Source organism: Hypanus sabinus, chromosome 13, assembly GCF_030144855.1.
Source record: "Hypanus sabinus isolate sHypSab1 chromosome 13, sHypSab1.hap1, whole genome shotgun sequence".
Lineage (NCBI taxonomy): Eukaryota > Metazoa > Chordata > Chondrichthyes > Myliobatiformes > Dasyatidae > Hypanus > Hypanus sabinus.
Genome location: NC_082718.1, coordinates 72,514,586 through 72,535,976, shown reverse-complemented (window position 1 = coordinate 72,535,976; position 21,391 = coordinate 72,514,586). Strand labels below are relative to the sequence as shown.

The 21,391-nt window shown below is 46.4% G+C and overlaps 1 protein-coding gene across 1 annotated transcript in view; it reads left to right on the top strand.

Annotated features, from left to right (window-relative positions):
* Positions 1–21,391, top strand: part of LOC132403977 (unconventional myosin-XVIIIb-like) — a gene marked incomplete at its 5' end in the record, with an annotated part of 415,128 nt that overhangs the window by 381,432 nt on the left and 12,305 nt on the right. The window contains 2 exons of the mRNA XM_059987873.1: positions 7,216–7,352; positions 20,603–20,758. Coding sequence (XP_059843856.1) covers positions 7,216–7,352; positions 20,603–20,758 — 293 coding nt within the window. The remainder of the gene's footprint in view (positions 1–7,215; positions 7,353–20,602; positions 20,759–21,391) is intronic.

Genomic DNA, 21,391 nt, shown 5'->3' with positions numbered 1-21,391 from the left:
AAATCCATACATACCAGGTCCAGAGGTCCCGCACTCTGCAAGTGCAACAGTGGAGCCGCCAACGCTGGCAGGGTCTTCCTCTGGATGCAACGACGGCATCCCCTACAGTATTCTTCAACGTCCCCCCTCATCCGGGGCCAGTAGAACCGGTCTTTGAGCAATCCATACGTCTTTTCCACCCCCAAGTGTCCAGAATCATCATATAAGGCCTGGAGTACAGTCTGGCGATACTCCTCCGGCAGGACCAGTTGCCAACAGCGGGGTTGGTCCGGAGGCGTCGTTACCCGGTACAAGATTTTGTTCATTAACTTCAACCGAGACCACTCCTTCAACAACAGAGGCACGCATGGGTGTTTCGCCTGCTCAGCCAACGCCGCATCCCCCTTCTCGACCGCTCTCCACACTGTGCCAATGCCCGGGTCATTTTGCTGAGCAGTTGCCACTTCCCCCGGACTCAGTTCCGGCAACTGTTTAGTCCCCAGTGCGGTCAGGTCACAGTAAACTAGGGGTATGGCGTCGTCAAAAACCCCCAAATGGTCCACGGCTCGTTCCAGCCTCCCTCTTCCCTCGGCCCTCACAGTGATAGCAAACTGACACATCGCCTTCACTCCAGGGGCAGGGACATTCTCCCACTCCTCGTCCCTCTCCTCCTCCCCCGGCTCCCAACGAGACAATGCATCCGCATCGACATTCTTGCTTCCAGGGCGGTACCTCAGGCTGAAATCATATACCGACAAGGCCGCCAGCCACCGATGTCCGGTGGCATCCAGCTTCGCCGAAGTCAAAAAATAAGTGAGAGGATTGTTATCCGTTCTCACCTCAAACTTGGCTCCGTACAGGTAATCGCCTAGCTTGTCCACCACCGCCCGCTTCAGCGCCAGGAACTCCAACTTGTGTGTGGGATAGTTTCTCTCCGATGGCGACAAGCTTCCGCTGACAAAGGCTACCGGTCTCAATGCTTTGCCATGCTCCTGGTACAGAACAGCCCCGAGACCCTCTCGGCTGGCATCCGTGTGCAGCACATATGGCTTCTGGGGATCGGCAAAAGCCAACACCGGGGCCTGGGTCAGTGCCCTTTTCAAAGATCATCACATTGATCATCCCATCTCGAGCCAAAAGGTTCCGCCGGGTTCCAGTATCCTCCAGTATCCTCCCTCTGGTTCCCCGTCCTCTTCTTCCCCACCGGGAGATAGCCACACAACAGCTGAGTCAACGGGTGACACACTTTGGCGTATCCTTTCACAAATCGCCGGTAATACCCACAGAACCCCAAAAATGAGCGCAGAGCACCCACTTTCTGGGGTCTCGGCCAGGTGGTCACAGCCTCTATCTTGGTTGGATCAGTAGCCACTCCCTCTCGCGAAATGATATGGCCAATGTAGTTAACCGACGACTTGCAGAACTGGCATTTGTCCAGGGAAAGCTTCAACCCTTCTTCATTAAGCCGGCCCAACACCTTCAACAGCCTCTCCTCATGTTCCTCCAAAGTCGATCCAAACACTATCAAATCGTCCAGGTACACCAGCACCTCCAACAGATTCATATCCCCCACAGTTCTCTCCATGAGCCTCTGGAAGGTGGCTGGGGCTCCGGATATGCCTTGGGGCATTCGTTCAAACTGAAAGAACCCCAGCGGGCAGATAAAAGTGGTCTTCTCTTTATCGCCCTCACTCATCGGGATCTGGTAATACCCACTTCTTAAATCCAGCACACTGAACCACTTCGCACCGCTCAGGCAGGCCAACGCATCCTCGACTCTTGGGACAGTATATTGATCAGGGACAGTTCGCCGATTCAACGTCCTGTAGTCAACACACATGCACACTCGCCCATTCTTCTTCCGTGCCACCACTATTGGGGACGCAGAAGGACTTTGAGACTCAGCTATGATTCCGGCCTCCTTCAACTTGCACAAGTGCTGTCGCACGTCCTCAACATCTGCCAGAGCCAGCCGCCGGGATCTCTCTCGGAACAGGGTGTCCTCCGTCACCCGGATGGTGTGGCGAGTGCTTTTGGAGCAGCCAACATCAAACTCGCCCCGAGAAAAAACAGCTTCCATCTTCAGCATCTTCTCCACTAGCCTGCGTTTCCACTCCGGCGACACTGGGGAATCCCCGAAGTTAAAGGCTTCAGCAGTCAGCTCCCTTCGATGCTCCGATCCCTCCCCGTTAGGGGTCCGCACTGGTGCGCTGGACATTACCGTCACCGGGAACAGATGTGCCAGCGGCATTCCCCTCTTAAAGGTGACTTCTCTTGCCGTGGTGTTCCTGACACTTATAGCTATACGCCTCGCATGTACCACCCCTGGTCTCTGCACTTCGGGCCTCACCAGCGCCCCCACCGGAAATCGTGTCTCCCCTTCAAGATCGTCTGGGGCGTCTACTAACAGGGCTTCTCCCGTCGGCACTCCTGGGAATCTGGGGGTCCCCATCACTAGGGCTACCTCCCCGGGTCGGATCACCTTGGGCCTCGCCTGCGTACACCACACCGTCCCTCGTTTACACTCCGGGTCCAGCCCTTGGGAGGCAACCCCTTCTGCGAACACTGCTCGAAACACTGGATGCACCGAGAGGGTCTCCAGAAAGTCTTCCCCCCCTTTCTCCTTACAAGCTCCCAGGAGCCGTCGCACAACTGGGGAGTTAGTCCCCACCAGGAGGGCAGCACCACCGGTTTCCACCGGGTCAGGACACACCAACACCAACGTCTCAATAGCTTCCGACACTCCCACATCGCCCTCCAAGAACTCCAATCTCACCGATAGGTACCCATCGTACGGGTAGTCACCCTCGCTCACACCCCAAATCTGCAGGGCGTCAAATGGGGTTACGGGCAAATGCTTTAGATATTGATTGTAGAAAGATCGGTACAATAAGTTCACCTGCGATCCCGTATCAAGAACGGCTTTTGCGTAAATTCCCTCTATCCGTAGACCCACACTGGCACGCGGTCCTACCAGCCCATCCGGAATAGAGGCGTGGGCACCCGGTGGTCTTCCGGCTGATCTCTGGGAACGTGTTCTTCCAGAGGCTCCAGTCCGTTCCCTCACTGAGCCTCTCCTAAGTTTCCCGACACCTCTCCCTTTTTAGTCATAGGGGGGCTTGTCCTCCGCGGGACTCCTTGTCTCTCACAATCCCACCTAAAGTGACCTCTCCACAGCTATAGCACACCCTCGGCCTTCCACAGTCCCGCCTGAAATGCCCCACTTTCCCACAGTTAAAGCACACACTGCCGGCCGCCCCTCCTCTCCCAGGACGGCTCCTGCTCCCAATCCACTGCACTGATCGCCCCTGAGAGTACGTACCTCCCCTGTCCCTCCCCTCCAAAGGGGGTTCCCTACTCCCCGGGGGATTGTCATTCCTCCACTCAGCCACCACTTCCTGTATCGCTGAGGATCGCTCCCGTAGGCCCGTGCCCCTTTTCCGCCCCAATGCTCTCTCTTCCTCTCGCACCTCTCTAATCAGTTGCCCGAAGGATGGAGGGGGTCCTTTCCTATAAGCCTGCCGGATAGTCCACGCCACTTTGTCCTCCTCCAGAGAGCCACTGAATAGCTGACTCATCCTCACGCTAGCCACGTCAGTCGCCTTCACTACCCCCCCCCCCCCCCCCCGGCGCCGCAGCCCCGAGAGCATCCCCTCCATCCTAAATATGTACTCGGAGAGCTTTTCCCCTCTCCATTGTTCCAGGCGTTGAAACTCTGCTAAAAGCAGCCAGGGTTCCCCTGACAACCCAAACGCTCCCTCCAAAACTTCTAGGCATTCCTCCACTGAGGCTCCAGGCTTCTCAGCTTTCAACTCCCGGACGGTTTTGGCTGCTAAACCCCTCAAACTTCCCACCAATCGCTGCCTCTTCTCCTCCTCTGAGCCTGGCCACTCCTCTAACATCAAAGACGTATGCTCGATCCAGGTCTCATAGTCCACCTCCCCATCCGGAGTAGGCTTGGCTCCGGAGAACACCCCCAGCTTCAGCCGTGGCCTCTCGGCCACACCCACCAGGGAGTTAAGTGCGGCTGCCAGCTCCGAGGCTTCCACCCTACCTGGGGAGCGGGGCTGTCACGACTCCCTCCTCCCACCTCCCTTTACTAGTGCCGGGCACCTCTCTGGGGTCCACCTCTAGCTCTAGCTCTTCCCCCGATGTCTCCTCAGCCTCATCCTGGTAGGAGTGGAGCCCCCACGGCCCCTCCTCCCCCGGTACACTGACCGTCGCCGGCAGTTCCACCGTCCTGACTTCAGCACTCGTATGAACCAACACCCAGCTAGACTCTACCTCTTTACCACACCGTCTAGCTACCAATTCTACCTGCCCAATATCCTTCACCGAACTTAAACCCCGCACTATCGCGTCTCCCGAAACTCGAAAATCCACTCCGCTCACTACGCATGCGTACTGTACTGGTACACCTTCAAACTGGCACCAACAAACAAACTTATCTCTGTCCATCTCCGCTCTGCTGCCTGCGCGATTCCACAGACCCTGACAATCCAATCCGGGACGAGCACCCCACAAATGTAACCCTTACCCACAGGCTGGTATATGTCTAGGGGAAAAAGGAGATCCAGCCACTCTCCAACCCACCTCCCGTACACGCAGGTGCTGTGAGAATCGAGTTAATGCCTCGCGCCCGCCAACAGTATCAAACCCACAACAAATACTGTTATGAAATACACTTTAAAGAGTTTACTAAAATTAAAAAAATAGTAGGCAATACAATATTTATATATATATATACAAGGAAAAAACAAAAGGCGCCAACTTATCAAAGTTCAGTCTGTTTAGTGCACTTGTTGGAGCTCAATCCACGAACCAATCAACCCATCCGGCCGTCGCACCTGGGACCACCCCGGTGGTCTTACGAGCAGTCCAGCACACGTCCACCTTCCTCAGCGTCTTCCTCGGCCTCCCCAAAAAAAACCGCGAAAACCCCTCCCCCAAGTTCCCAGCATCACAAGACACAATGACATTCCCCATTGATTAACAAATGAAGACAATTACCATATCAGCCATTCTAAAGTGAAACAACGGCGAGAGAAACACTTATCCGACAAAGAAACATTCCTACTTGTAACAAACCAACGAGGCCATTTTGAGTAACATACCCAGGACATTGTACAATACCATCAGCGTTACCTGCTCAAGTCTCAGGAGCAGGAGTTGAACCCTTAGCCCCACGATTGAGGGTAACTCCGAACTATGTGTTAAACTTTTGAAAATTAATTTGTGGTGGAGAGATGTTCCTTAAGATGGGACTAGCTTTGCACCACAGCTCACAAGATGCTGCAAATTTTCAACCCACAAAATGCTGGAGGAACTCAGCAAGTCAGTCCTGAAGAAGTGTCTTGGCCCAAAACATCAGCTGTTTATCCCCCTCCATAGATGCTGCCTGACTTCCTGAATTTCTTCACCATTTTGTGCTTATCTCACAAGAATGAAAACTTTTAACATATGAGAAGCCACTGGGCCTGTACTGAATGGAGTTCAGAAGGATGAAGAAAGATCTTGTTGAAGCCTACCAAATGCAGAGAGGACAAAACTACAGTTGTGAGGATCCCAACAGTATCTGGTGACCCTGTGATCTCTGACTTGGCCAATATTAGAATACCTTTCAAGAGGGTTAACCCTCACATAGTGTCAGACCCTGAAGGTATATACCTAATGGGGCTCTGAACACCTGTGCCAACCTACTAGCAGGAGTGTTCAAGGACATATTCAATCTCTCACTGCTGTAGTCGGAAGTCCTCCCCTGCTTTGAAAGGACGACAATCATACCAGTGCCCAAGAAGAGCAGGATGAGCTGCCTCTATGACCTTCGCCCAGTGGCACTCACATCTACTGTGAGAGATTGGTCATGGCTAGAATTAATTGCTGTCTAAGCAAGGATCTGGACTCTCTACAATTTGCCTATCGCCACAATAGGTCTATAGCCTGCATGGATTGGAAATGACATCCACTCCATGCTGATATCAACACTGGTGCACCGCAGGGATGTGAGCTTAGCACTGCTCTATTCTCTCTACACCCATAACTGTGTGACTAGGCATAGGTGAAATGCCATCTATAAGTTTGCTGATGACACATCCATTGGAAGAATTTTAGATGCTGATGACAAGATGTACAGAGCAAGATAGATCAGCTGGTGAAGTGGTGTCATAATGACAATCTTAGACTCGACAAGACCAAAGAACTGATTGTGCTCATCAGGAAAGGTAAGTCAGGGGAGCACTCTCCAGTCCTCATCGAGGGATCAGGAATGGAAAGGGTGAGCAGTTTCAAGTTCTTGGATGTCAACATCTCTGAGGAAATTTCCTGAGCCCACCATATAGATGCAATTACAAAGAAGGCATGACAGCGGCTATATTTCACTAGGAGTTTGAGGAGAATTGATATGCAACCAAAGACATATACCGTATAAAGAAATGTACAGTGGAGAGCATTATAACTGGCTGCATCACTGTCTGGTATGTCGGGGATGGGGTGGGGAGGGGAACCTCACTGCACAGAATTGGAAGAAGCTGCAGGAAGTTATGAACTCAGCCAGTTCCATCATGGACACTAGTCTTCCCAGCATCAAAGACACGTTCGAAAGGTGATATCTCAAAAGGGTATAATATACTTCTTATTGTAATAATTCCCCACTCAGGATCAATAAAGTCCTTGTTATTATTATTGTAACTTATAGATTTTATTATTATGGATTGCCTTGTACTGCTGCTTCAAAACAACAAATTTCACAACATATGCAGATGATATTAAACCTGATTCTGATTCTGAGGATTCATTAGTAGGAGAGTCTACAATCTGAGAGCATAGCCACAGAATAAAGGGACATCATTTAAGATTGATACAAGGATTTTCTTAAGTCAGCGGGTGGTGAATCTGTGCAGTTCATTGTCATGGACAGTTGTCTAGGTCATTGAGTACATTTAAGACAGATTGATGGTTCTTCATTATTAATGGAGGTAAGAGCTACAAGGAGGAAGAGGGAGAATTGGGGTTGACAAAAATTAATGGCAGAACAGACTCAGAAGAATGGCCTAATAGTGCTTTTGTATCTTATGGTATTATGTGGGCATTTTGACCAGCATGGATGAGTTGGAGGTTCTGTTTCCATAACGTCTTATTCTGTGACTCTGAGTGACATCTCCGCTGGATTACACTACTTACTTAAATGGTATGTCAAGATAACATGTCGTACATATCACTTTGTTTTATACTTGGCAGGGGTCACAGGTGGAGAGTCTGATGGCAATTAAACAAACATTGCAAGCAGATCTTGAAACATCAATAAAACGGATAGCAGACCTGCAGGCAGCCTTGGAGGAGGAGTCAAGTGATGAGAGTGACAATGAAGCTGAGAGGTAATTTCTTCAGTCTGAAGTGGATACAAAATAAGCTGCCAACGGATTTAGCTGCAGACAAGGTGAAATGTGCAGGCTAATAACTTGTGAAAGATTTTTCAGTTCTGGACCCAAAGAGTCAATCAGTTCAAACCTTATCCTCAGTTCATCCCTCTCTCCATGGGGGGGGGGGGGTCGATCAGTCTAAACATGATCCTCAGTTCATCCCTCTCTCCATGGGGGGGGGTCGATCAGTCTAAACATTATCCTCAGTTCATCATTTCTCCATGGGGGGGTCGATCTGTCTAAACATCATCCTCAGTTCATCACTTTCTCCATGGGGGGGGTCGATCAGTCTAAACATTATCCTCAGTTCATCCCCTTCTCCATGGGGGGGTCAATCAGACTGAACATTATCCTCAGTTCATCCCTTTCTCCATGGGGGGGTCGATCAGTCTAAACATTATCCTCAGTTCATCCCCTTCTCCATGGGGGGGTCAATCAGACTGAACATTATCCTCAGTTCATCACTTTCTCCATGGGGGGGTCGATCTGTCTAAACATCATCCTCAGTTCATCACTTTCTCCATGGGGGGGTCGATCAGTCTAAACATGATTCTCAGTTCATCCCTTCCTCCATGGGGGGGTCGATCTGTCTAAACATTACCCTCAGTTCATCACTTTCTCCATGGGGGGTCAATCTATCCAGACATTATCCTCACTTCATCCCTTTCTCCATGGGGGGGTCGATCAGTCTAAACACTATCCTCAGTTCATCCCCTTCTCCATGGGGGGGTCAATCAGACTGAACATTATCCTCAGTTCATCCCTTTCTCCATGGGGGGGGGGGGGTCGATCAGTCTAAACATTATCCTCAGTTCATCCCTCTCTCCATGGGGGGGGGGTCGATCAGTCTAAACATTTTCCTCAGTTCATCACTTTCTCCATGGGGGGGTCGATCTGTCTAAACATTACCCTCAGTTCATCACTTTCTCCATGGGGGGTCAATCTATCCAGACATTATCCTCACTTCATCCCTTTCTCCATGGGGGGGTCGATCTGTCTAAACATTACCCTCAGTTCATCACTTTCTCCATGGGGGGTCAATCTATCCAGACATTATCCTCACTTCATCCCTTTCTCCATGGGGGGGTCGATCAGTCTAAACATTATCCTCAGTTTATCCCTTTCTCCATGGGGGGGGGGTCGATCAGTCTAAACATTATCCTCAGTTCATCATTTCTCCGTGGGGGGGTCGATCTGTCTAAACATCATCCTCAGTTCATCACTTTCTCCACGGGGGGGGTCGATCAATCTAAACATTTTCCTCAGTTCATCATTTTCTCCATGGGGGGGGGTCGATCTGTCTAAACATTATCCTCAGTTCATCCCTTTCTCCATGGGGGAGGGTCGATCAGTCTAAACATTATCCTCAGCTCATCCCTTTCTCCATGGGGGAGGGTCGATCAGTCTAAACATTATCCTCAGCTCATCCCTTTCTCCATGGGGGAGGGTCGATCAGTCTAAACATTATCCTCAGCTCATCCCTTTCTCCATGGGGGAGGGTCGATCAGTCTAAACATTATCCTCAGTTCATCCCCTTCTCCATGGGGGGGTCAATCAGACTGAACATTATCCTCAGTTCATCCCTTTCTCCATGGGGGGGGTCGATCAGTCTAAACATTTTCCTCAGTTCATCACTTTCTCCATGGGGGGGGTCGATCAGTCTAAACATGATTCTCAGTTCATCCCTCTCTCCATGGGGGGGGTCAATCAGTCTAAACATTATCCTCAGTTCATCCCTTTCTCCATGGGGGGGGTCGATCAGTCCAAACATTATCCTTAGTTCATCCCTTTCTCCATGGGTGGGTCGATCAGTCTAAACATTATCCTCAGCTCATCCCTTTCTCCATGGGGGAGGGTCGATCAGTCTAAACATTATCCTCAGTTCATCCCCTTCTCCATGGGGGGGTCAATCAGACTGAACATTATCCTCAGTTCATCCCTTTCTCCATGGGGGGGGGGTCGATCAGTCTAAACATTTTCCTCAGTTCATCACTTTCTCCATGGGGGGGGGTCGATCAGTCTAAACATGATTCTCAGTTCATCCCTCTCTCCATGGGGGGGGTCAATCAGTCTAAACATTATCCTCAGTTCATCCCTTTCTCCATGGGGGGGGGTCGATCAGTCCAAACATTATCCTTAGTTCATCCCTTTCTCCATGGGTGGGTCGATCAGTCTAAACATTATCCTCAGTTTATCCCTTTCTCCATGGGGGGGGTCGATCAGTCTAAACATTATCCTCAGTTTATCCCTTTCTCCATGGGGGGGTCAATCAGTCTAAACTTTATCCTCAGTTTATCCCTTTCTCCATGGGGGGGGGGTCGATCAGTCTAAACATTATCCTCAGTTTATCCCTTTCTCTATGGGGGGTCGATCAGTCTGAACATTATCCTCAGTTCATCCCTACCTCCATGGGGGGGGGTTTGGTCAGTCCAAACATTATCCTCAGTTTATCCCTTTCTCCATGGGGGGGTCGATCAGTCTAAATATTATCCTCAGTTCATCCCTACCTCCATGTGGTGTCAATCAGTCTGAACGTGATCCTCAGTTCATCCCTTTCTCCATGGGGGGGTCGATCTGTCTAAACATTACCCTCAGTTCATCACTTTCTCCATGGGGGGTCGATCAGTCTAATCATTACCCTCAGTTCATCCCTTTCTCCATGGGGGGGGGGGTCAATCAGTCCAAACATTATCCTCACTTCAACCCTTTCTCCATGGGGGGGGTCGATCTGTCTAAACATTATCCTCAGTTCATCACTTTCTGCATGTGTGGGTCGATCAGTCTAAACATTATCGTCAGTTCATCGCTTTCTCCATGGGGGGGGTCAATCAGTCCAAACATTATCCTCAGTTCATCCCTTTCTCCATGGGGGGGGATCAATCAGTCCAAACATTATCCTCAGTTCATCCCTTTCTCCATGGGGGGGGGGTCGATCAGTCCAAACATTATCCTCAGTTCATCGCTTTCTCCATGGGGGATCGATCAGTCTAATCATTACCCTCAGTTCATCCCTTTCTCCATGGGGGTGTGAGGCAAGCAGTCCAAACATTATCCTGTACAGATGTGCAAGATGTCTTTAAATGAGTGTGATTTTCGGATTCCAAAATGACTATTTTACCCAGAGAATTAGTCATCAACTGTGGGATCATGAAGCTAGTTGTTTTTAAAGAGCTTTACATTGCAGAACCATCAGAATACATTCAGGGTTGTGTTATTGATAAATATTTTCAAGTTTCCTTGCAACACAGAAGAAAGCTATTCAAGCAATTGAATCACTCTTGGTTCTCAGTCGACCCCGTTCTTCAATTTACCTCCTTGTAATATTTTCAGCCTTATACGTCTGATTTCTCCCTTCTTGTTCTCCTGCCACCCTCCTATGCTAATGGATGATTTACAGTATGCACTGATCCACACAGTCTGGGATATGCGTTGAAAGCCCACCTGCACTGAGGCACAACTACAGTACCCAGTTAACACAGCAATACACAGTTGTCGAGTTGGGGGTCGAATCTGTCTACCCCTATTGTCTATGCCTAGGGTCAAGGCAAAAGTCTGGAAGTGAGTATGTATTGGGCAGAGCACCAGGTCTGTTAGTCCGCAGGGGTAGTCGAAGGCCCATTGTCTCCGTGTCTGATTCTGAGTCAGCAGAAGGCTGATGGCCGAGTCCCAAGTCCACAAGTCCGCTGGGGGAATTGAAGGCCCAATGTCTGCAAGTCTGAGTCTGAGTTCAAGTTTACTGGAGGTTGATGGCCAGAGTCCCTTGTCTGAGAATTTCCGAGTCCACTACAGTGATCGAGAGCCCAATGTCTCTGTTTCTGAGTCTGAGTTCGAATTCACTGGTGGCTGATGGCTGGAGTATTGAGTCTGTGAATCTCTGCGAGTCCATTGGGGTAGTCAAAGGCCCAGTGTCTCCATGTCAGAGTCTGATTCCTAATTGACTGGAGGCTAGAGCCCATTGAGGACAGCCAATCTTGGGGTTAGAGGACTGTTTATATACATGGCAGGATTGGAAGGGTGGCTTTGCTTTGTGATCTTTGTGACCTGTTTTGTTGTGTTGTGTGGTGTTCTGTCAAACATAGTGGGCATGTTACATTGGCACTGGAAAGTGTGGCAACGGCTGGCTGTGTTGGTTGTTAGAACAAGCACTACATTTCATTATATGTTTAGATGTATAAATGATAAATAAGCTTGCATCTTGAATGTAGACTGAGGGACATTTTATAGTACCCAATGGATCCACCAACCCACAGCATCTTTGGGATATGTTGGCAGAAACCAGAGGTCTGGGGGAGATCAACATGGTGACAGGAATAATGCGCAAATTCCATACTGACAGCAGCCAAGGTCTGGTTGCAGGAACTGTGTCATTAATGGTTGCATCTGCTGATGACATTGTTGCTCTTACACTGAGGGCAGTGAGTCCCTGGAACAAGCTGCCAGAGGGAGTGGTTGAGGAGGGTACAATTGCAGCATTTAAGGGGTTTGGAGGGTTATGGGCTGAATGCAGGCAATTGGAACTAGCAATGGGTATGCTGTAGGTTGCATGGTCAAATGGGCCGAAGGGCCTGTTTCATAGAACATAGGACATAGAATAGTACAGCACAGTACAGGCCCTTTGGCCCACAATGTTGTGCCGACCCTTAAACCCTGCCTCCCATTAAACCCCCACCTTAAATTCCTCCATATACCTGTAGTGTCTTAAATTTCACTAGCGTATCTGCCTCCACCATTGACTCAGGCAGTGTATTCCACACACCAACCAGTCTTTGAGTGCCCCTTGACCTTCCTACCCCTTACCTCAAAGCCATGTCCTCTTGTATTGACCAGTGGTGCCCTGGGGAAGAGGTGCTGGGTGTCTACTATGTCTGTACGGCGCTACTCTGTAACTCTTGCTGTGTCACTACGCTGCCCCCAGAATCATGACAAAGAGATTATTTAACAGCTTTCCCAATATTCTCACAAACTCGTACTTCTGTGAGACTGGCACAGTTTGATGCAATGTTGCTGGATCTTTGCAAGTTTATATTCAGCATATGTAACTTGAATTCAAAGTTTTGTGTTGTTTTACTGAGAATGCTGGGCAATATCAAAATGCTATTGCACAAGACAAGTTAACACAATTAAGAAAGCAAGTGGGAGAGAGAGGAAAATGTAGTGACTAATCGACATTCAAGTTGGTTGTTAATGCTTGTAGATTGGTGGTAGGAGGGTGGGGGAAGAGAGTGGCCTGCGGAATTCATAATTGCTGTTAAATCACAAGTTTATCATTTTAACCAGAAGGAGGAATTATGTTTGGCTCAGATGTGCAAGTAATATTGAAATGAAATATGATTTGAGATTCTGGAATCATTACAGCATGAATATTAATCTTAGTCAGATAATTATACAAGGACTGTGACAGCATGCAGTTCAGCATTTTTAAAACTGTTCTGTACTTTAATGTGAAGGACCAAACTGTTATGCTGAAACTTTGAGATGCAGCTGCAGTTAAGCCTCCAGTACAAGGAACATTCATTTTACCTGCAGCATTTAAGAAGCTCGTTACCATCTCAAATGATGCAGCCTGCTTCACCAGCAAGCAAAGCACCACACTCATTCTGAATTGTTTAATGAGGGAAGGTTGAGTGAACTAGGGCTTCTCTCTTTGGAGTGAAGTTGGATGAGAGGTGACTCAATTGAGGTGCAAGATGATATGAATTGAGTGCATAGCCAAAGGATTTTTCCCAGTGTGAGAATGACTAATACCAGGAGGCATGATTCTTAAGTGACTGGAGGGAAGTATGGGGGGGGGGTGTTAGATTCAAGTTTTCTTTACAGAGGGTGCTGAGTGCAGGGAAAGCCCTGCCGGTAGATACATTAAGGACACTGAAGAAACCCTTAGATAGGCAATTGGTTGAAAGAAATACGGGGGATTAGGTAGGAAGGAAGAGTTAGGTTAAAAGGTCAGCACCCACCATGGGCCAAAAGGCCTGTACTTTGCTGCAGTATTCTATGGTCGATCTTCTCATTATTAGTCATCTCCAGCCCTGGCGTAAATTTGCTGCAATGTGTACCATCCACTAAATGTGCTACTGTTACGAATGCTAAAACATTAGTACAGTACCTCCTGTATCGCTGATCTTAATCACTGAGAGGACAAGGGCAAAGAACAAAGGGGATCACCACTCCCTACGTACTCCCTCCAAATGTTATATCATTCTCAATTAGAAAAAGGACACATGGAATCATCAGTCCCTACATATTCCCTCACACACCTGCCTTCTCAACATATCCTTTGATGCCCTGACCAATCAGGAAACCATCAACTTCCGCTTTAAATATACCCATGGATTTGGACTCCATTGCAGTCTGCGGCAGAGCATTACACAGATTCGCTACTCTCTGGCTAAAAAAAAATTCTTCCTTACCTCTGTTCTAAAATGTCACCCCTCAATCTTGAGACTGTGCCCTCTAGTTCTGGGCACTCCCACCATGGGAAAAGTTTAAAGGGAACATTGGGGGGGGGGCTTCTTCATACAGAGAGTGGTGGGAGTGTGGAATGAGCTGCCAGATGAAGTTGTAAACGTGGGCTCACTTTTAACATTTAAGGAAAATTTGGACAGGTACATGGATGAGAGGTGTATGGAGGGATATGAGCCAGATGCAGGTCAGTGGGACTAGGCAGAAAAATGGTTTGGCACAGCCAAGAAGGGCCAAAAGGCCTGTTTCTGTGATCTAATGTTCCATGGTTCTGTGGTTCTATGTAACATCTTCTCCACATCCATCCTAGTAGCTCTTTCAACATTCGGTATGTTCCACTGAAAGCTATATGGCTCCTCATGCCCTCCCCTTGGACAACATCAAGGAGAGGAGAGACTTGCAGCTTCAGCAACTGCTGGTCTTGCATAAAAAAAACTTTCCAAGGTGCAAATCTATGGTCTATCGAGACTAACGGAGGCCTACATGTTCCACTGAGATCCTCCCCCTGCCCTCACCGCCCAAATTCTAAAAAATTTCTAGTGAGTACAAGCCCAAAGCTGTCAAATGCTCACCATATATTAACCCCTTCATTCCTGGAATCTTCCTCGTGAACCTCTTCTGGACTCTCTACAATAACAACACATCCTTTCTGAGATATGGAGCCCAAAACTATTGACAATACTCCAAGTGCAGCCTGACTAGTGTCTTATAAAGCCTCAAAATTATCTCCTTGCTTTTGTATTTTATTCACCTTGAAGTAAATGCCAACATCGCATTTGCCTTCTTTACCACAGACTCAACCTGCAAATTAAACTTCTGGGAGTCTTGCATGAGGACTCCTAAGTCCCTTTGCACCTCTGATGTTTGAATTTTCTCCCCATTCAGATAAAAGTTTGCACTATTATTGCTTTTACCAAAATGCATTATCATACATTTCCCAAGGCTCTATTCCATCTGCCACTTTTTTGCCCATTCTTCCAATTTTTCTATGTCCTTCTGCAATCACGTTGCTTCCTCAACTCTACCTACACCTCCACCTATCTTCTTATCATCTGCAAACTTTGCCACAAAGCCATCAATTCCATCTAAATTATTAACGAACAATGTGAAAAGTAGGGGTCCCAAAATTGACCCCTGAAGGACACCATTAGTCACCAGCAGCAAACCAGAAAAACCCATCTTGTAGGCATTCAACAAATTCTCTCTCTTGCGATTGGACACCAACCTAATTTTTCCAATCCCCTTGCATATTGAAGCCCACTGTTACAATTGCAACATTACCCTTATTACATGCCTTTTCCAGCTCCATTTGCAATCTCAACCCCACATCTTGGCTACTATTTGGAGGCCTATATATGATTCCATTAATTGTTTTTTCAACTTTGTAGTTTCTTAACTCCACCCACAAAGGTTCAACATTCTCCGATCCTGTGTCACCTCCTTCTGAAGATATAATTCCATTTGTACTCAATCATTGGTTTGTCCTTCCTTACATTCATGTTACACCATCTTCTACTTGTAAACCTGCTGGCTCATCCTCACCTCTATCTTACTGCAATATTAGTTTAAACTACTTCCAACAATTCTAGTCAACCTGCCAACAAGGATATCAGTCCCTGTCAGATTGAAGTGCAACCTATCCCTTTTGTGCAGGTCCTACCTGTCCCAAAGAGGTCCCAATGATCCAGAAATCTGAATCCCTGCCCCTGCTCTTAAGCTACACATTTATCTGCCACCTCATTCTATTCTTATACTCACTTATACTATTCTCTCTTAAGAAAAGGACACAGGGAACACCAGTCCATATATATTCTCTCCCAAATTTTATACCATTCTCATTTAGGAATATGTCACTGTCCCTCCTCATTGCTGTTGTGCCCAGAACTCCCTCCTTATCAGCACAGTGGTCGCACCTTCAAAATGATGGCTTGCCACGATCTTCTCAAGAGGAACTTGGGATGGCCAATAATACCTGGTCGTGCTCACAATATCCACCTGTGATAAATATACAAGAAAAAGATATTCTGTCAACTATGATGACTGGGATCTCAGCAAAATAATAATAATTTAAAAAAACTGACTTTGGAAAGGAATAAGCCTAGTGGTTGTGTGTCCATCTCTGTGTATAGTTTTTCATTAATTCTATGGTAATTTTTTGTTCAATTATGAATACCTGCAACAGGATGAGTTACAGGATAATGTATGGTAGCATATAAGTATTTTAATAATATATTTACTTTGAACTTTGAATATGAGGTTCAAGTATGATAAAGAAAAGTAAAAGTTTTTACTGACAATGGTAAATTGTCAAGCAAGAATTAGAACAGATTTAGAACAGATGGCACAGGATGTTTGGTGGTGTGCTTGGAAAGTAGGAAGGATGAGAGAAGAAATTATCCTAGATTATGCAGCATGAAAAGGCCAAGTATGGCTGCAGTAAAAAGAAAATGTGCTCTCTATCCTCTGGTAGTTACAACCCAAATCATTTCAAGTGGCAGTTACTAGCTGTGGATATCTATGTTCATTGTTGTTCATTATTCATTAATAAATACTACATGTTCTGATTGAAATGAAATCCATATTAACGTAGCCAAAACATCTTCCTGCTGCCTTCCCCATATGGTGCCAAAGACATGCTGATCACTCACGTCTTAGGACTGATCAATGGACATATTGCAAACAAGTATTGTACATGCATCTTTGAGCTAATTGTACAGGAGAACATTAGGAGGTGGTGTGACACCTGCTTTACTGTTGTCCCTCCGACTCACTTAAGTGATGCTTAATCTGTCACTGTCGAGTAAACCTGTGAATCGTTTTATTTTAAGTTGAGAATGGTGAATGGGGGTAGGTGTGGAGTCGTGTTTATGTTGAATGTTTATTATTCTACAGTGTTTCAAACTGAGATTTCACCTACTGCACCAAATCGATGAAGTTTTCTCCTTTTCTCATCACACTAGAAAACCATTTATTGCAACAGCCAGGATTCCCTTCCAAATGATTTGTGTGTGCTGAGAGCTTGTAGATAGCAGTTGGTATTATTTTCTGAATTTTGCCAGGTTGGTTGTTTGGGTTTGTATTCCCTGCGTGCTGGTGCTGGTTCACCTGATATAATGTATAGGCAACCATGCAGCCCATACTGGGGGAAGGGGAGGGGGAATGCTGCTGGCCAGGTGTTGAAGCTCTCCTATACTGTACATTACAGGGGAGATCTTTGGCCCATGCACTCTGTAAATCTTTTGTAAAATGGTTTCTGCCCTCACGACCCTTCATTTCTTTCCACAAAAGATATAGATTCAAACAAACAAGTAATTTACTCTAAATCTCAACTATGGTAGCATAGCGATTAATGGAGTAGTTAGCGTAAAGCTTTACAGTGCCAGCAGTAAGATCAGAGTTTTATACCTGCCTCTGTCTGTAAGAAGTTTGTATATTCTCCCCATGACCGTGTGGGTTTCTTCTAGGTGCTCCGGTTTCCTCTATGTTTCAAAGAGATGCAGGTTAGGGTTAGTGAGTTGTGGGCAAACCAAGCTGGTACCAGAAGCACATCCTTGAACTGTGTTGGTCGTTAATGCAAGTGATGCATTTCTCTGTACATTTTCAATGTACATTGACAAATAAAACTAATCTCTTCCTTTTATTCCAATTTTCAAATTCTTTTTACCAAGGTTTCTGTAGACACTCTTGCAAAGACTTGCTGAGAAGGTGCATCATTTGGTTTGCTGATCAGCAATTCAGAGAGACCCTGATTTGGATGTAGATCTGTGGAAGCATGTACTTTGGCTCTGAAGCCATTCCTAGCCTATTATCCCTTCCAAAAGTTACAATGGAGAGAGCAATGTTTACAAACTGACTGGACAACACTCCATTAAAAACAAACAGGACCTTAGAGTCGACATGTTTGTATAACAAAATAGGATTGTCACCTTGGAGAGGTTTGTGAGTTCCTGAGATCCCGAGAGTGATGTTGGCTGGACTTTAGCTCCTGTCAGGCCACCCATGGCAGGTAAGGTCAAAGGGCAAGTCCCAGACAAAGGCCGATCCAATTAAACCTCAACGGTGGAGCTGGTGGAAGATGATAGCACATCACCATGGAAGTGACGTCTTCAGCAGTGAAGGGTTCCCAGCTGCCATGCATTCCAGGCCACTGGACCCTGACCCCGATCTATCAAGTATGGGGTGGTGGCTGTCTGTGCATCAGCCTCACCACCTTAAACAAAGTCACATACAGGCATTGTCCATAAAGGGTTATCCCTGAGGAGAACAGCCTGAGTGATCACAACAAAAAGACATCAGAGTAGTGAATGAAGCTCAGCACACAAGTCTGAGCTGCCAGGCAACGAGCTTGCATCCAAGAGGCTTCATTGCCTCAGAGATCATATGTTGCATTTAGATCCTCTTTTTAATAACTCAACCATCAGTGCTCTGACAAAACTGTCTATTCTTATACAAGGAGGTCATGGTGAGGCTATACTATTGTTTGAAGTGTTTATGAAACTCTTCAGAGTTGTAATGAAAATTCTGACAAAATGATTTTCATCTTGCCAGCCTAATCTGAGTCTCCAGCTCTTGGTCTGTAGGTAATATGACTTCAAGTGCACATTCAATGATAATCCAATGATAATTTTCATCTGTTTCTGCCTTTTGCTCAGCTGAGATTCACTGACAAGATGAAGCAGTTCTGTTTCAACAATCCAGTCTCAAAGAATATTTAGATTCATGAATTGAGAGATATGTGATGATGCTTTCTAAGGTGCAGGATGAGGTGTTTATTTGTAATGCAAACATTAACAATGGATGAGCACTTGATGTGATATTTTCTACAGAACAAGGAACTGGGATTTAGGTTGACAAGATTGTGTCTTTTTTTTAGGCTGCACTGAGATCAGAGGTTCTCCTTTGTGCTATGAATCTAAGATGATGCGGAGACCTACACAGAGTAACCCTAAGCTTTTAGTTTGTTGCCACTGAAATTCTTTATCTCCCTTCCAATCTGATCTCTATTACCAACATACACTGTAATATTTGTTGTTTAGTGCAGCAGTACCTGCGAGAGACAAAAATCACTATAAGTTACAAAATTAAATAAATAGTGTCGAAGGAGAAAAATGAGATAGTGTACATGGTTCATAGACCATTCAGAAATCCAGTGACAGAGAGGAAGAAGTTGTTCCTAAAATGTTGAGTGTGGGTCCTCTACCTTTCCCTGATGGTTATAACACAAAGAGGGCTTGTCCCAGTTGGCATGAATGTTGGTACCAGAGTAACTCAAGAGATACTCCTGAGAAAATCCCAGGAGATCAGCAGTTTCTAAGTACTCATAAACTGCTGATCTCCTGGGATTTTCCCACACTACAGTTTCTGAAGTTTGCAGAGAATGATGCAAGAAACAAGAAACACCCAGTGAGCAGCGGTTCTATGGGTGAAAATGCCTTGTTAATGAGAGGTCAGAGGAGAATGGCCAGGCTGGTTCAAGGTGACTGGAAGGTGACAGTAACTCAAATCACATGTTACAACAGTGGTGTGCAGAAGAGCATCTCTGAATGCACAACACATCAAACCTTGAAGAAGATGGGCTACAGCAGCAGAAGATCACGATCACACACTCAGTGGCCACTTTATTATGTACATCTTGTAATTAATAAAGTGGTCACTGAGTATAACACCTTGCTATCCAATTTACCTTGAACTAATAAGAATTTGATACACTTAGATTGAACTATTGTCATTTGAGGCTCCTTTCAATGGCTTTCAATCACATAGACTGTTTGATTCAAATGGTGGGAGAAATTGAGAAGAGCTGATGGAGGCAAAAACCTTATTATATTTATGAAGTACTTGGATTTATGTTTGAAATGCTGTGACCTACAAGTTAGATGTTTATTACAGGGGGAGTATTAAGATGTCAAAAGCTTTATCCAAAACAGGGGTAGGAACAGATTCTGGATATTTTTCAAACATTTGGAAATGGAGAGTTGAAATGACTAAGGAGCCTCCAACAACCATGAAATGTAATGGACACAAGAGATTCTCCAGATGCTGGAAATCTAGAGCAACACACACAAAATGTTGGAGGAACTCAGGAAGTCAGGCAGCATCTATGGAGAGGAATCTACATATAATGCTTAATTAGTGCCTGAAAGCCAGAGGCAGAATTATATGCCGTTCTTTATAATTCATATTACAGCTTGCATTTTTGTTAATAATATTCCTAGCACTTTATTAGGTCTTACCCAACTCATCCAAACTTGCAGAAATAAAAACTAATTTGTTCTGCTGCTGAAGAATTACTGTGTAGAATTTTGTCTGGTATTATTGTTGAGTTACAGCCTCCCCGATGGGAAATAGGTGTAGACTGTTCTCAGAATCAGAAACAGAAGCAGGTTTATTAGTGGGGTAGGGGAGTAAGGAGTGCAAGCTGGCAGGTGATAGGTGAAACCAGGTGAGCAGGGAGGGTGGATGAAGTAAGAAGCTGGGAGGTGATAGGTGGAAAAAGCAGGAATCTGATAGTCGAAGAGCTAGAAAACAGCAGAGACACAGACGTATTCTAGTTTCTACCCCCTTCCTTCCCAGTCCTGATGAAGGGCCTCAAATGTTTATTCATTTCCATAGATACTGCCTGACCAGCTGAGCTCCTCCAGCATTTTATGTGAATTGCTCTAGATTTCCAGCATCTGCAGAATCCATCTGTGTTCACAGATTTATTATCACTGTTTTATACAATGTGAAATCTTCTCTCTTTCAAGTGACAACCGGTCCACTGTGGGGTCCCTTATGTCTGATGGCGGGACAAGATCATGGTTGGGGTCATCTACGGGTCGTTCGCCCACCTCAGGGGCAAGTGTGGCTGGGAGTCTGTCTCGAGGATCACCAGTAGATAGCATCAGCTTACACAGCTACAGGTGGGTCCTGGGTCCGTCTCCTCTGATTGAGAGATCCGAAAAAAAACTGTGTAGTTTTGATAAAGGACACACCAACATTGGATGCAGTCTAGAAGATGTTCACTTGCTAGTTGCTCCCTGGGTCATTCTGGCCACCTGGAAAAGTGGGCACAATGGCAAAAGTGACCGAATGGGTAAAACACATCTAACTGCACACTGGTGCACCAGGAGAGCTGCAATCTTTCAGCTCCAGTAACCAGGTTCAATTCCAACCTGCTGCATTGTTTCTGTGGGGTTTGCATGTTCTCATAGTGATGCTGTTGGTTTCCTCTGGGTGCTCTGGTTTCCTCCCACATCCCAAAGTTGTGCAAGTCAGTGGATTAATTAGCCACTCCACTGTACACTCAGCGGCCACTTTATTAGGTACTAAAGTGGAATCCATTGTGGTCTTCTGCTATAGCCCATCCACTTCAAGGTTTGATGTGTTGTTCATTCAGAGATGCTGTTCTGCACACCACTGTTATAACTGAGCTTACTTGAGTTACAGTCACCTTCCTGTCAGCTTGATCCATTCTGGCCATTCTCCTCTGACCTCTCTCTCGTTAACAAAGTGTTTTCACCTGCAGAACTACCACTCACTGGATGTTTTTTTTG